This window comes from Carassius gibelio, chromosome B6, assembly GCF_023724105.1.
Source record: "Carassius gibelio isolate Cgi1373 ecotype wild population from Czech Republic chromosome B6, carGib1.2-hapl.c, whole genome shotgun sequence".
NCBI lineage: Eukaryota > Metazoa > Chordata > Actinopteri > Cypriniformes > Cyprinidae > Carassius > Carassius gibelio.
Window position 1 is genome coordinate 21163577 of NC_068401.1, and position 13166 is coordinate 21176742.

General features: G+C 37.7%; 1 protein-coding gene across 4 annotated transcripts in view; it reads left to right on the top strand.

The window, feature by feature from the left end:
* Positions 1-13166, top strand: part of agap1 (ArfGAP with GTPase domain, ankyrin repeat and PH domain 1) — a 176368-nt gene that overhangs the window by 41533 nt on the left and 121669 nt on the right. The window contains exon 1 of one of the 4 annotated variants that reach the window (XM_052559006.1): positions 9741-12231. The exons of 2 other annotated variants lie outside the window; for them this stretch is intronic. In XM_052559006.1, coding sequence (XP_052414966.1) covers positions 10974-12231 — 1258 coding nt within the window. In that variant the 5' untranslated portion in view covers positions 9741-10973. Of the gene's footprint in view, positions 1-9740; positions 12232-13166 lie in introns of those variants that run through there. One more of the 4 variants, XM_052559005.1, reaches the window with a different exon arrangement.

Sequence of the window (13166 nt, forward strand, 5' to 3'; positions counted from 1 at the left end):
TTAGTGACCAGTGTTTACCAAATTTGAGATGTCTTTTGTAAAATACACACCTGATTCAAATCATCAGCCTACTGACCCTTCACTGACCCGGCATTTAAGACGTTACGATCCAATCCTGCCTTCGCATTCCCCCCATTTTCACAGACATACTTTTCTAATGTACGTCAAGCCAGGATCTGTATTTGTATTTTTTTATTTTTTATATACATAGATTTTTTTTTGTAAAATATAAAAAAATACAGTAAAATGATAATGAGTAGGGTTTTTATGCTACAGTTTTTTTTTGGTAACACAAAAAAATATGGTAAAATGGTAATGAGTTTTTTTATACTACTGTGACAACACAAGGATACACAAAGTAGTAATATATAAAGAGTATGTGCAATTTTCTGTAAAGTTAGTCTGAGTTGGTATGAAAACCCAAGATATTTAGTTAAAACTGTTGTTTTGCCATCTCAAAAATTCTATGAGGCAAGTTTTTTTTTTTGTTTTTTTTTAGTAACGTTGACGTTTTCAGATGGAATTAGCAGCAACGCCGCAGGACGCAGCGTAATTATAGGCTCCAAAAGGACATTTTTCCATATTTATACGCAAGCCTGAATTTGAAACGTTATTGCTAGATTGGTAATGCTTGCCATATATATCTGTTGACAGAAGGAAAATGGGCAACTGGTGTCCAGACGGACTTAAAGTAGATGAATTGCCGCTTGGCTTTTGTTGCTAACATCTGTGACTCTGAGCTGTGTTGCGTAGCGACAGCTAGATGGCATCAGCATATTGAGTGACCTGCAGCGGGCTGGACTGAGGAGCTTTTGTCCACACTGGATGACCCTGCCATTACTGACGTCAATGTTCTAAGGCAAATAATACTTACAGATAGTGTTAATACTTTGTCGTAATGTCATTTGATTGCTCAGTGTAATTTAAGTGATTTCAATTTAGTATTACATATTGATTCCATTCCTAGAAGGAGGTCCTTCAACATCGGTTCCTCATCCTGGTTTCTTGGCAGGGTTTTGGGCAAATCTTTTTCTCAATGTCAGATCAGTTATGCGAGTTGTACAGCTGGCTAAATCCTCTTTAAATTGCGGTCACATCTAGAAACTTAATCCTGCGTCCTACATCACCTCATCAGCCCCACTTCCTTTCCATCACTAAGCCAGAAAGGCTTCCGTAACACTTCACCCACTCATTTAAAAAAAAACGTTATATTTATAATCACTTTTGTTTAGTCAAAGAGTTTGTTTTGGAAGTTTTGGTCTAAACAACTGCATTAACTGCCATTTAAGGCCTGTTTACAACAAGGACGATAACTATAAAGATAACGATTAAGATATGGTTTTAAATTTTTTTTTGAAGAATAGCAGAGTCCACACCTAAGCTACAACGAGAAAATTAACTTTTTTTTTCCTGCTTATGATCAATACAAAACATTGACACCCGAAAATTTAAAGTGCTTAGAATAGACGATATTGTCCAATAATATCGTTATCTCTAGAGTGATCGTTCTTGGTATGAACAGGCTTTTTTCAAGTTAAATTGTTTATTACATCAATTATTTTGTGTGTAAACAGCCCTTAATAATTGCACAGTCATAATGCAGTTTACATTTTATTTTAATAAATTGTGCAGCCCTTTAGTTATTAAGCCGATTACCTTCCTTATACCAAATCTTTTTTATATATATGTAAACTTGCACAAGTTGCTATTATTGCCCTGAGAGCTGAGTCAGTACTCTGGCAGTGTACAGCTGAGGTTGAATGTGAACCGTGAGTGAGTTCAGGATGTTTTTTATAGGCAGGTTGTTGTTTGAAGGCAGCTTGCGAGAGAGAATGAGCATATGGTGTGATCTGTGAAGGGTGATTAAGGCTGGATGAAGGCAGGAGCACTGCAGGGATGCCCAGGGGGTCTTGGCTCAGCTGCTGCTTGTAATGCCAGTCTGATAGGAAATAAGGCACACTGTTCCTGCCCCTCTTTGGTTTGCATTGCGGCTGTGCAGTTCTGATAAGATTACAGACACATTTGGAATGTGCCATACAGTACAGTTACACTGATTCTACTTGCTGGATAAGCAGAGCAGGATCAGATCATGTGCTGGAATATGCACTCTTGCTCTCAGGAAGAAGTGTGCGAGTGTGTGGATTTGGCCTCTGAACTCCAGCCCTCACTCCACCTGCTCATGAATATGTAATGTATGTGCTAAATGGCTCATGAATAATTAATGCTCGTATGTAACAACATGACTCAAATACTAGTCTGAAGCCCTTGAGGTGACCTTAAAGCTGCTATAAACAGGGCCAAACACATTTGATCACTATATTAATTCCTAGTTTGACCTTTAACCTTGCCTAGCAAGAAAGTAGAGTCTTTGTAAAGTTGTTTTGTAAATGTTTTGTTCACAGTGTAATGAATTATAGAAATCTGCTATGTTACTAATGAATGTGTTTCTTTCTCTTTTATGTCCCATTGATTTCCTTCTTGTGATCCGCAAAGGTAAGAAAGATTTGATTTATTTGTTTGTTTGTTTGTTTATTAAACCAAGTAAAGCAGTCTAGAAAGAATCAAGAGTATTTAATAAATTACAATTATAATTTATAAAGTATTTTTTGAAATATAACTAAGAAATAAGTAATTTTTATATTTTTATAATTAATAATTTAATATTATTTTTGATAAAATAATCAAACCCTAATCTAAATTGAAATACTAAAAATGTTACTTCCCTTTTTAATATAGTGAAGCTGCTTTAAAACAATCTCTATTATATAAAGTGCTCTGTAAATAAAAAACAAGATGAAAAATGAAGTCAATATGTATTCTTGTCTAGCATCATAAACGACTATAAACACTATCCCTGCCATGTTATTCAGAGTTTTAATCAAACGTAATAAACAACCCTTCATTTTGTTCTTTAGATTTCAGTCTCTGCAGAGAGATTTGTGTGTTTATGGAAGTTAACAAAAATTGCTGTCAGATGAAGTATTACAGAAAACTGAATTTGTGCGAGAATGTGCAAACACAGCACTGTTGTTTTTAATGATTACAAATTTCTTCATTAATTGAAAGCAGAATAAAATGATGAAAAACTTTCACATTTATAATAATGTGAATAATTAATAAAAAAATAAAATACTTCGATAACATTGAAAGAACTTTAAAACACTGAGTGTTTCTTATTGGTTGTGATTTATTATTGATCTACACAGCATGTTCAGTGTGCACAGACACTTTTATTATTGCTGAAATTTTGCTGTGTAATAACCGTAATGACACAATGTTAGACTAAAATGATAAAATATGTTATTAAATGTTATTTCCTTGAGGAATTTATCTCCCTATGTCCATATTTTTAAGCAACACTGTGTTGCTCTGCTGTTCTTGTGATATTATCTGATGTTCATATGTTTCTATATTTAGCGTTATGCTGTTTCTTTATGTATGTTACCACCTGCTTTTCCTTTGCTCATTGTTATCTGATTTCCCTGTTTTAATATTATCTGTCATGATTAGCATTATCTAATACTTCCACAGCATATTATCCACAGTATTATCTGCATTTCCTCATCTGCTCTTTGACTATTTATAGCTGAGGCTTTGTATGATTATATTACTCCCTTTATATATTTTTTTATGTTTGTGCTTTTGTATGAATCGTGTATGTATCCCATATGCCTGTGTGTGTGTGTGTGTGTGTTCCAGCAGGGGTCTGTGCTCTCTGCTAACTGACCCATTTTCCACCGCCTCACGGGGGGGATGAAAGGCAGCGTGGTGCTTCGCTCTTTCAATCTCTCTTCTCATCAAAGAGAGAGCGAGAGCTGCTCAAATGCACCTTATTCAGTGTTTGAACGCGTCTATCCCAGCATCCCCACATCAGCTCCATCGCAGCTCTGTTGGTGTCTTCATAACTGTCTTTTAATGTCTAAACAAGCACCATTTAAAGTTTTTGAAGGCTTTTACACGAGCTGACACAGAAAAAGCCAAGCATTTCTCCTGCGTTGCAGGGCTGCGATTCATAATTAATGCAATGCGGAGAGTGTGTGTGTGTGTGTCGATGCGTGGGAGGAAAGCTGCAACCGAGGGTGCGCTTTTGAACGTAGAAAGAGCGTGAGAGTGTCTTTTATATTCCACTGCAGTGTCAATTCCCTTTTGGCTTGATCTCCATTTTAGCAGTGACCTGCAAAAGCGTTAACATAGAATCTCTCCTCTCCATTTTGTTTTAAGTTTCTCAACTGTAGTGACAAGGTTGATGTAAGACCTGGAAGTAAAATCTGCCCTCAGGAAAAGTGGCCTAAGTGACAATCATATGACAGACAGGCTGCTTGATCTGTCTTTTTCACACACACACACACACACACAGGTTTTCCACAGACGTGGATTCGGTTAACTTAAATTCAGTATCTATAAGACTAGTGGTCTTCTGAACTCAAAACTCTGAAAATGGGGCAGTGGAGATCTTTTTTTTTTTTTTGTATGGAATTACCTTATTATTAGTTCTTTCTGCAAAAATATACCAACACGTTTTGATTGGTTTTCCATATCAAAGACACATTCTTTCTAAGCCACATCCAATGAATGCTGGGTACTTTCTTTCTGCTTTTTAAAGAATAAAAATACTAGTAATCAGGTCATGACACATTACATGCAGAGTTTTGTCCGAGGCTTCCTCACTGTGCCAGCAGGTGGTGTAAACCTACAAGGAGTTCAGTTGACAGTTGCCTTAACCTTAAAAAAAAGAAAAAGAAGAAAATATTGGTATTGAGGTTTTGGATTCTGTAGAATGACAGTTTAGATTCTGCAACCAGGTAGTTTGTTAATCCAATTACTTTTTTATACATTTTTTATACATACATTATTTTTATTATTATATCTTTTATTGTATAATATTTTATTTGATTAATTTAATTTATATAGTATTATTTATAATACATATGTTTACATTTGGACTTTATTTATTTGTGTTTAATGTATTTTTATATCTTATGCAAAAACAATACTTATTTACGTAAGAATAACTATTTTATTTACCTTTACATTATTTAATACTAGTCAAATTATATATAATTTAGTTCTGTAAATTGAAGTTAATCACACTTTTATTCTGAAATTAACCACGATTAATCTCACCTGCCATTTAAGTTTTAAATCTACTTATATATTGCAATAATTTCACATGCAATCTTCTAATGAATGTATAAACAACATGAAGACATCATTTTTTTTATATTTATTTAGTGACATCTTTTTTTTATGACTGAAGGCGAGTATCACTGTCTGATATCAATATTGATGTCTCTATGAACATTTTTTTCCCCCATAATATTTAACAATTGATTATAAATATTCAACATTACAGTATAAATGAGAGCTATCAATTTATTAGATTTTAAAAAACAACACCTTCAAATTTAATTTAATCTTCACATAAACCCATTATAATAAATGTCATATTCAGTTACTGTACATGTGCCCTTCAGCAAGTAGCAAATATACAGAAACTGAATGAAGTTATCAAACACTAAATACAGAAGCATCCTCAAAGCTACAAAAGTTAATGATTTCCTCTTTTTTTTCTTTTGTTCTTTGATGAACAGACATCACAGCAGCTGGGTTGTTAGGTTTTTTGACTGCTATTTCTATAAGACCTGCCACTGCTAAATGTGACACGGATCTGACATGCACCGTATTTTCTCACAACCTTTGCGATTTTATAAGAAATGATATACAGCACACCGGCGTTGAACAGGGAAAAGTGTCTGATCAGCATTAATTTTTAGAGTTTGTGTTTAAATAGTAGGTCTTCCTCTGTTCCAAAGGTAAATCTGTCACTCGGGATCTGTTCTTAACCAGAATTCACTTGTGTAACAGTAGAGCAGCTTTGTGTTAGTGGTTTGTACGAGAACAGTAATGAGTGATATCTCACTGTCTGTCTTTCAACCTGCTGACTGGATTCTTGATATCAGGTATAACAGTGAAGGAGACATGAACCAGATCCTTGTTCTTTCCCTCATTCCCACTGAGAGCTGTGGTGGTTTTTCCTTCTAAGCTTTAGCTAATAATGCGGATCAGAGATCTTGTGCAGGCTGCACCTGTGAAGCTTTATGGTCCATATCAGGGATCTTACATGGTGCAGGAGTGATGAAACCCGCCAATCACGGGGCCTGTCGACACCCTTCCACTGGACGCACCAATAAACAGGTTTTTTTTTTTTCTGAGCCTTTTATCTCAGATGAAAGTCTCTCCCTGTGAGTCTTGCCGACCCTTCCAAGTGCAGCAAATGGGCCTGAGAACACCTGCTAAAATCAGCATGTTTCTACTGTACATCCCTCACTGCTCCTTCTCTCTATTTATCTTTATTTTCTCTTTCTGTCCACCCACCTTGCTGAGAGATCCTCTTTTCTCTCAGGCCTGAGTCTTCCTCGAGTAGGTTAAGTAGACCCTGTGATATTAGAAATGAGAAATTCTAAATGTTTCTTGTGCATCAAAACACTATATTTCTGTATGATCATGTGACACTGATGAGTGGAGAAATGGATGCTGAATATTCAGCTTTGTCATCACAGAAATAAATAGCATTTTAAAATATATTACAATAGAAAACATTTTAAAATATAATACAATTTCAAAATATTACTGATTTCACTGGATAAAATCGACCCCACACATTTGAATGGTAATATCTTTGAATCTGTTTGAATTCTTAAGCAGATAATCATAATACATTTTCATTTTTCATGCATCTTTTATTATGTCGTGATTCCTAGATTTTGTGATTATTTTATTAATATAGCTTAGGTTTTTAATATTGACCATGTATTGGTTATTGACCTGAACATAATAATTATTGGCTTCTTATCGTATTGGTAACATTTTTAGGTTTTAACATGCATCCTAAATTGAAATCTCACATATTTAAGTCTCTTCATGGATTTTGCTATGCAAATAATTCTGGTAAAATGTGTGAGAATATATTTTGTAGTATAGTAGGCCCTTACAAAGCACACTGAATCAGTGTGGGCTCTTTTGGCCTGCTGAGAAGACAGGTGGTTCCTCACACGGTACATTCTCTTCAGACCAGGGCTCCTGAAACATCATTTCATTAAAGCAGCTTTCACGGTCTGGCCTGCAATTATCAGATTCCTGTGTCTTTCTTGGCTATGAATTTAAAAGGACGAAGCAGAGACATGTCCAGAATACTCTTGACAATATTCACTTCGAAATAGATAAACAGCTTTTTTTTCTAGTGCTCCAGATTTGTGAGCATGAGTTCCAAGTGTGATATTTTTTTGGAATAGTGCAGTTTGTAAATTCAGATAAGAAGCAGATTTCCACGTCTTTTAATTTGTATGAAATGTCTTTAATTTATGCTTACTGTTGCAGTTGAATTATGCACGGCGTAAAGCTTTTCTCCCGAAGTTTGGGAAAACATTTGTATGTTCTGAAGACACATTAGGCAAAATCTCTGTGTTTGTAACTAGTGCAAGCAGCTCTGCTTTCATTTCATGGCATGCAGTGGGAAATCTTACACTGGAGAATTTTTCTTCAATCAGTCAGGCTCCCGGGTCGCCCAGCGGTGCCATATGCCGCTCAAAATAACTGTACTCCAACGTCATTTTTATTCAGCTGCATGCAAAAATTTGTAGAAAGATTAATGTGCTATGGAAACATGCTTGATGCTCTCACCGTTACCTCTGTGTAGGCTCTCTGTTTTATATTTCATATGTAACATGGGGTGTTCCTGCTTTATATTCCATTCTTTGAATTAAAGTATTCAGGAGATATGAAGTCATGCAGTCACACTGATGATAGAACATGTGAAGGGCGATGTGGTGCATCTGGAGCGTGTAGTGCATACCTAGGCTTCTAAGCTTGCGTCTCTTTATGACAGTCCTGTGGCTGTGATGAAAGGATGAGGCACGTTTGAAGTCGGACAATGTCGTGTACAGAGGTGTATAATTCACCTAAACTGATTTTCTATAGTGTCACTGGTGCAGAGCTATGAAGCTCTACAATCAGAGCAGAACTGAAGACACTAGAACACATTTGGTGTTTGAATCTATGACGTAAATCAATTATTTATTTATTTTTAGTCCTGTGAAATACATACATAGAATGATTTACATATGCATCTTCTATTATAATCAAGTTTTAATTTCTGTTTTCAGTCCAATGTGGTTATTTTTTGGGGGTCATGAAGTAAAAAATATCAGCATGATACAAATGTGATATCTTAATAAAGAAAAATGTCTAATTAAAAGATTTTGTTTTTTTGCATATTTCTGACAATCATTTTTTTTAACTACTTAAATATTAATGTATTTATTTAAGTGTCGCTACTTAATGTTTGACAAACGTTTGTCCAATAAATTTAAAATCATATGGGTACCGTGGAAAAAAAAGCAGAGGAACAAAAGTAATTTCATAGGACCCATTTCAATATATATGTACATATATGTGTATGTATATATATATGTATATGTGTGTGTGTGTATGTATATGTATGTATATATATGTGTGTGTTTGTGTGTGTATATATATATATATATATATATATACACACACACACACACATATGTATATATATATTTTTTTTTTAAAGTGACGTGACATTCAGCCAAGTATGGTGACCCATACTCAGAATTTGTGCTCTGCATTTAACCCATCCGAAGTGCACACACACAGAGCAGTTAACACACACACACACACACACTGTGAGCACACACCCGGAGCAGTGGGCAGCCATTTATGCTGCGGCGCCCGGGGAGCAGTTCGGGGTTCGATGCCTTGCTCAAGGGCACTATATATATGTGTGTGTGTGTGTGTGTGTGTGTTATTACTTTTTGTTTATAGATGCACCCCAGGGCATTTTTTTAAAATATTTTTTTTTAAATGGTATGAACGTTTTTAAAATCTTATTTAAAACCAACAATTTTTTAAAACTCAAAAATGCTATGTATGCAAGAGACCCACAAAGCCACAAGTGCATTTTGTGAATTGTTTTGATTCTTTTGGAATATCGTATGATAAACAGTCATGCCAATTAAGTTTGAAATTGAAATCAAAAGTAAACTATTCTAATCATGGGCATAATGTTATGGTTTCATAAAACAGGTTTCCCAACATGTATCTGTATCTTGGTTTACTGAGGTAAGCGAGCTGTGGTTTTTGGATAGGAGAGCCGTAGATAAAGCTTCACAGGGGCAGGTGGGGCTCCACTGGTGAATTAGGGGGAGGGCAGAGGAGAGGTGACGCTGAGAACAGCTTAGAACGGATCCTAATGAGCCTTTTCTAATCCGCCCAAATCTGTGTAACAATCCCACAAATGTCAGGCTGTAGTTGAAGGCGAAAGGAAGACACAGGGATTTGAGCGGCAAGATAAGAGGGGTAATCTTCAACACCCACACCTCCCTCCTTACAGAGAGAAGGGAGAGATGAAAGTGCTGTGCTCGACCCCAAGTGTGTTCTGACTGCTTATGAAATTAGTCCATACTGGGCTGTTAAATACGGTCACATACTGTGGCATTGAGAGGACTGTAGTTTTTTTGTTTTTGTTTTAGCATACAAAAGTATAGTGAACTATTTGAATAATAATCGCAGTATTAACAATAACTACTAATAAATAAAATAAACCTAATGTAAATGTTTGACGTAAATCTCCTTTTCACAGTGATACTTTTTTTCTTAAGTGCCAAAGCATTAATAGGACACACCATTAGCTCACGGTATTCGTGAATATACACCGTTAAAACGATTACATATGCGCAAACAACGTACTTAGTGGATTGTAGCTTGTTTCTTCTCTCTCCTGTCTGTGAGCCCGGCTGGGTTTAAAGGTTTTGATGGACAGAGACGTGGAAAGCCCACCCTCGCGCGTCCGCTGGACAATGCGATATCCCGGAGTGGATCATCCAGCGGAATAGATTCACTTCAAACTAATACCAGAACCAATTTATAAAAGGACTTTGCTAATACTTAGTGTTTATTTGGACACACCTAAGCAAATACACACGCTTGAATTGCAGTAACTTTTATGTAAAGCACAACTTCTGTGCCACAGCGTAGGTTTATTGCTTAATGACCTATTTATGCCTACAGGAGTTTACTTTCACATGTATAACCTGCGTTTGATATTTCTATCGGGCACCGAAAGTAAACATTTATATAACATAATGGCGTTAGATGAGTTCTTGATTAATGCGTGTATTGATTTAATGCATGTTTCCTGTATGGGAATCTGAATAAATGATGCAAGTCGCATGTAACAGCACTGGTTTAAAACGAATCTTGGAGAATCCGTTCCGGATTTTTCTTCGGCTCTGACTGGATGATTTGTGTGTATACGGAGCACACGGGGCAGATAGAGGAGAGAGACGGGTATGGATCCGTAGCTCTTGCGGCTGTCCGTCTCGTTTCCCGGGACTCTCGTTTTGAGTACAGCGAGGCTTGCATGGTGCATTTGAATGAGAACAGGAGCGCACAGCGGCGGAAAACAAAGACGCAAAGGAGCAAGCTGGCTGCGCGGCGGGGGATGCTCGGCACAATAGCGAAGACCACACTCTTCTGCTTCAGGAGGACAGTGTTGCAATAACATTTCCCTCCAGACAAACAAGCCTCGCTGCGGGGAACAGGAATTTGAAGCCGGACTTTACTTTTCAGGGCAAATATGAGGACGGGCTTTGAACTGGACGTCTAGGCGACTTTTAGGATTTTTAGAAAGCGCATATAGTCAAATGACAGTCTCAAAAACGCACCGGCACAGCAAAGGAAAATCAGCTTGGATTTTGGGCACCACAGCGATTTTGATCTGATATTGTTTATTATTATTATTATTATTATTATTATTATTGTAGTCATTAATATTATTATTATTATGTGCTCTGGAAATCACCAGCTGTGGGTGAAATCACGCCAGGAACATATTTGACTTTGTTTATTGTCATATTTAAATTAATTTTCTTGTATTTGGGTTCTGAAGAATGTACGTACTTGATGGTAATTACCCGGAAAGGATGGAGCGGGGCACGCCACAAAGGAAAACCGTATACAGGATATCTTTGACACTAGTGAAAAAAGAAACTCTGCAGGATGGCGGAGGCTCAGCGCACCGGCGGCTGGAGAACCCTAAAGTGAGCGCGTACCGGCGCGAGGGAGCCGCTGACGCTCAGCGCAGCTCCCCGCTGGAAGAACTGAAAGAAGTGGAGGACGAGACGGACGAGTTTTCTGCACACTCTTACATGAGGAACTTCAGGACATTCAGTACTGGACATCTAGAGTTGGGCAGGTTGAAAATCTCAAGGCGGGCTCAGCATTTACACAAAGACAAGGAATTAAATGAAACGTGCATCCTCCCAGAGAATGGACAGAGCAAGGTCACTGAAAATGGGGCACTAGTGCACAAAAAGGTTGAAGATATTGCTTCAGAAAATGACAGATTGAATTGTGATGCTGAGCATGGAGAAATCTGCAGCATAGATGCTTCTAATAGAGAAAACACAAGCATTCGAAAGAAAATCCTGAAGACTTCTCGGAGCACAGAGGAACCGGTCAGTACATGGTTAGATGAGACCTCTGAGGGTGGCAGGATGGCCAAAGAGAGCTGCATCTCTTCTTTGCTGGCAAAAGGGAATGGTAAATCGCCCAAACCAGCACCTGAAACCCCTCCGGCAAAGAGGCACCCAAGCCTGCTGCGGCGAAGTTTCAGCTTTCGCCACTGGACGGGTGGAGAGTTGATCCGCATACGGGCTCTCTCCAAGAAGAAGCACCACAGCAGCTCGGGCTGCATTGGCCGCGATGGAGAAAACAGTGAAGCCCAAGCTGGCGTGGTTCTGCAAAACATGGCTTTTGCCGAGTCTGAGTCCACTGAAAAGCGAAACACCTTGGATGTGGGTGAGGTCCTAAACAAAACAGACTCCGTGACTGAACTAGGCCGCAGGGAGAGGATGAAGGGCAAGAATCGAACGCTGGACAACAGTGACCTACTCAAGCTTTCGGATAAAGCTTTGATGGACAAGGAGGGTTTCATTAGAGGGACAGGCTCCCGTTCCAGTGGACAGGAACGTAAACTCATCCGATTCTTCAGTGGTATCTTTTCAAAGCGAGATGGGACATCCACGCCGCTTGGCAGTCCAAGCAACCGTGGTCTCCGGAAGAACGGCCTACTGGGAAGTCAGCGGCGATCAGAAATTAGCTACTCTCAGTCCAGCACCGAAAGTGTTAACGGATGCCAACCGGACGGTAATAGCTGTTATCTTTGCTCTACTTTTTGGCTTCATATAGATATGTTATAAGGCAGGAGGATGCTCTGTTTGCTATTGTGGGGGTTTGAGGATCCATGTTTGTTTTGGACAGGAAGGTGATGTTTAGTTCCCACTTTGCAGTCCTCCTGTGTTTGTGTTTCATTACTCTGAGAGCTGGCAGTCTTGTTTGCAACGGTGAGTGTTTACATTCTTGAACGATGAATGTAAAAACCCTCATTAAGTGCTGTATCCATTCTGTTAGCCTGCTTTATGTATTTTGCTGGTAATGCACAATGTCAGAGTGATGGTTTCTTCTACTTTTTTTTTTTTTTCTTTTGGAAGTTTAGAATGGATGTAAGTATAAGTGGATTGCCCTATTCACACAGACCTTTTTCCCCTCTTGTTTCGGATCCATTACTGTATCTCACTGTCAGTGTTACTGGTGACAGCAGGTCATCTGTTAAGGCCACCACCCTCTCCTGTCGCTAATATGGTAATGTAGAGCTGCTGTAGATACGAGTTTCATAGAGATTTGAATGAATTACCACACACTATCTACTGTCTGTGATGTCAGCAGACCCTCAAGAAAGACAGATTGCCTCTGTGTGAAACATGCCGTTTAGACCAGGTTTTTTGAATTTTTGATCTCTTAGCATGTCAGGATCCTCCTTAGTGAATTATAACAACAGCAATGCAAATCAATCTGGAAGTAATTAAGTCATATTATAGAGACAATGTTTAAAAAAAAAATTGGATTTAATATTGTCACTGTACTCACACTATGGCACATTATATTATCTTTAGAATATTTACTTGACTGATAAGAGTAAAGTTAGGTGTATAAACCTTTAAAATAATAACAGACTTTTTTCAATATTAACAACACCATTCTCTTTGTAAAGTGTTTAATTCTGAATTCCGCAATATGATGGT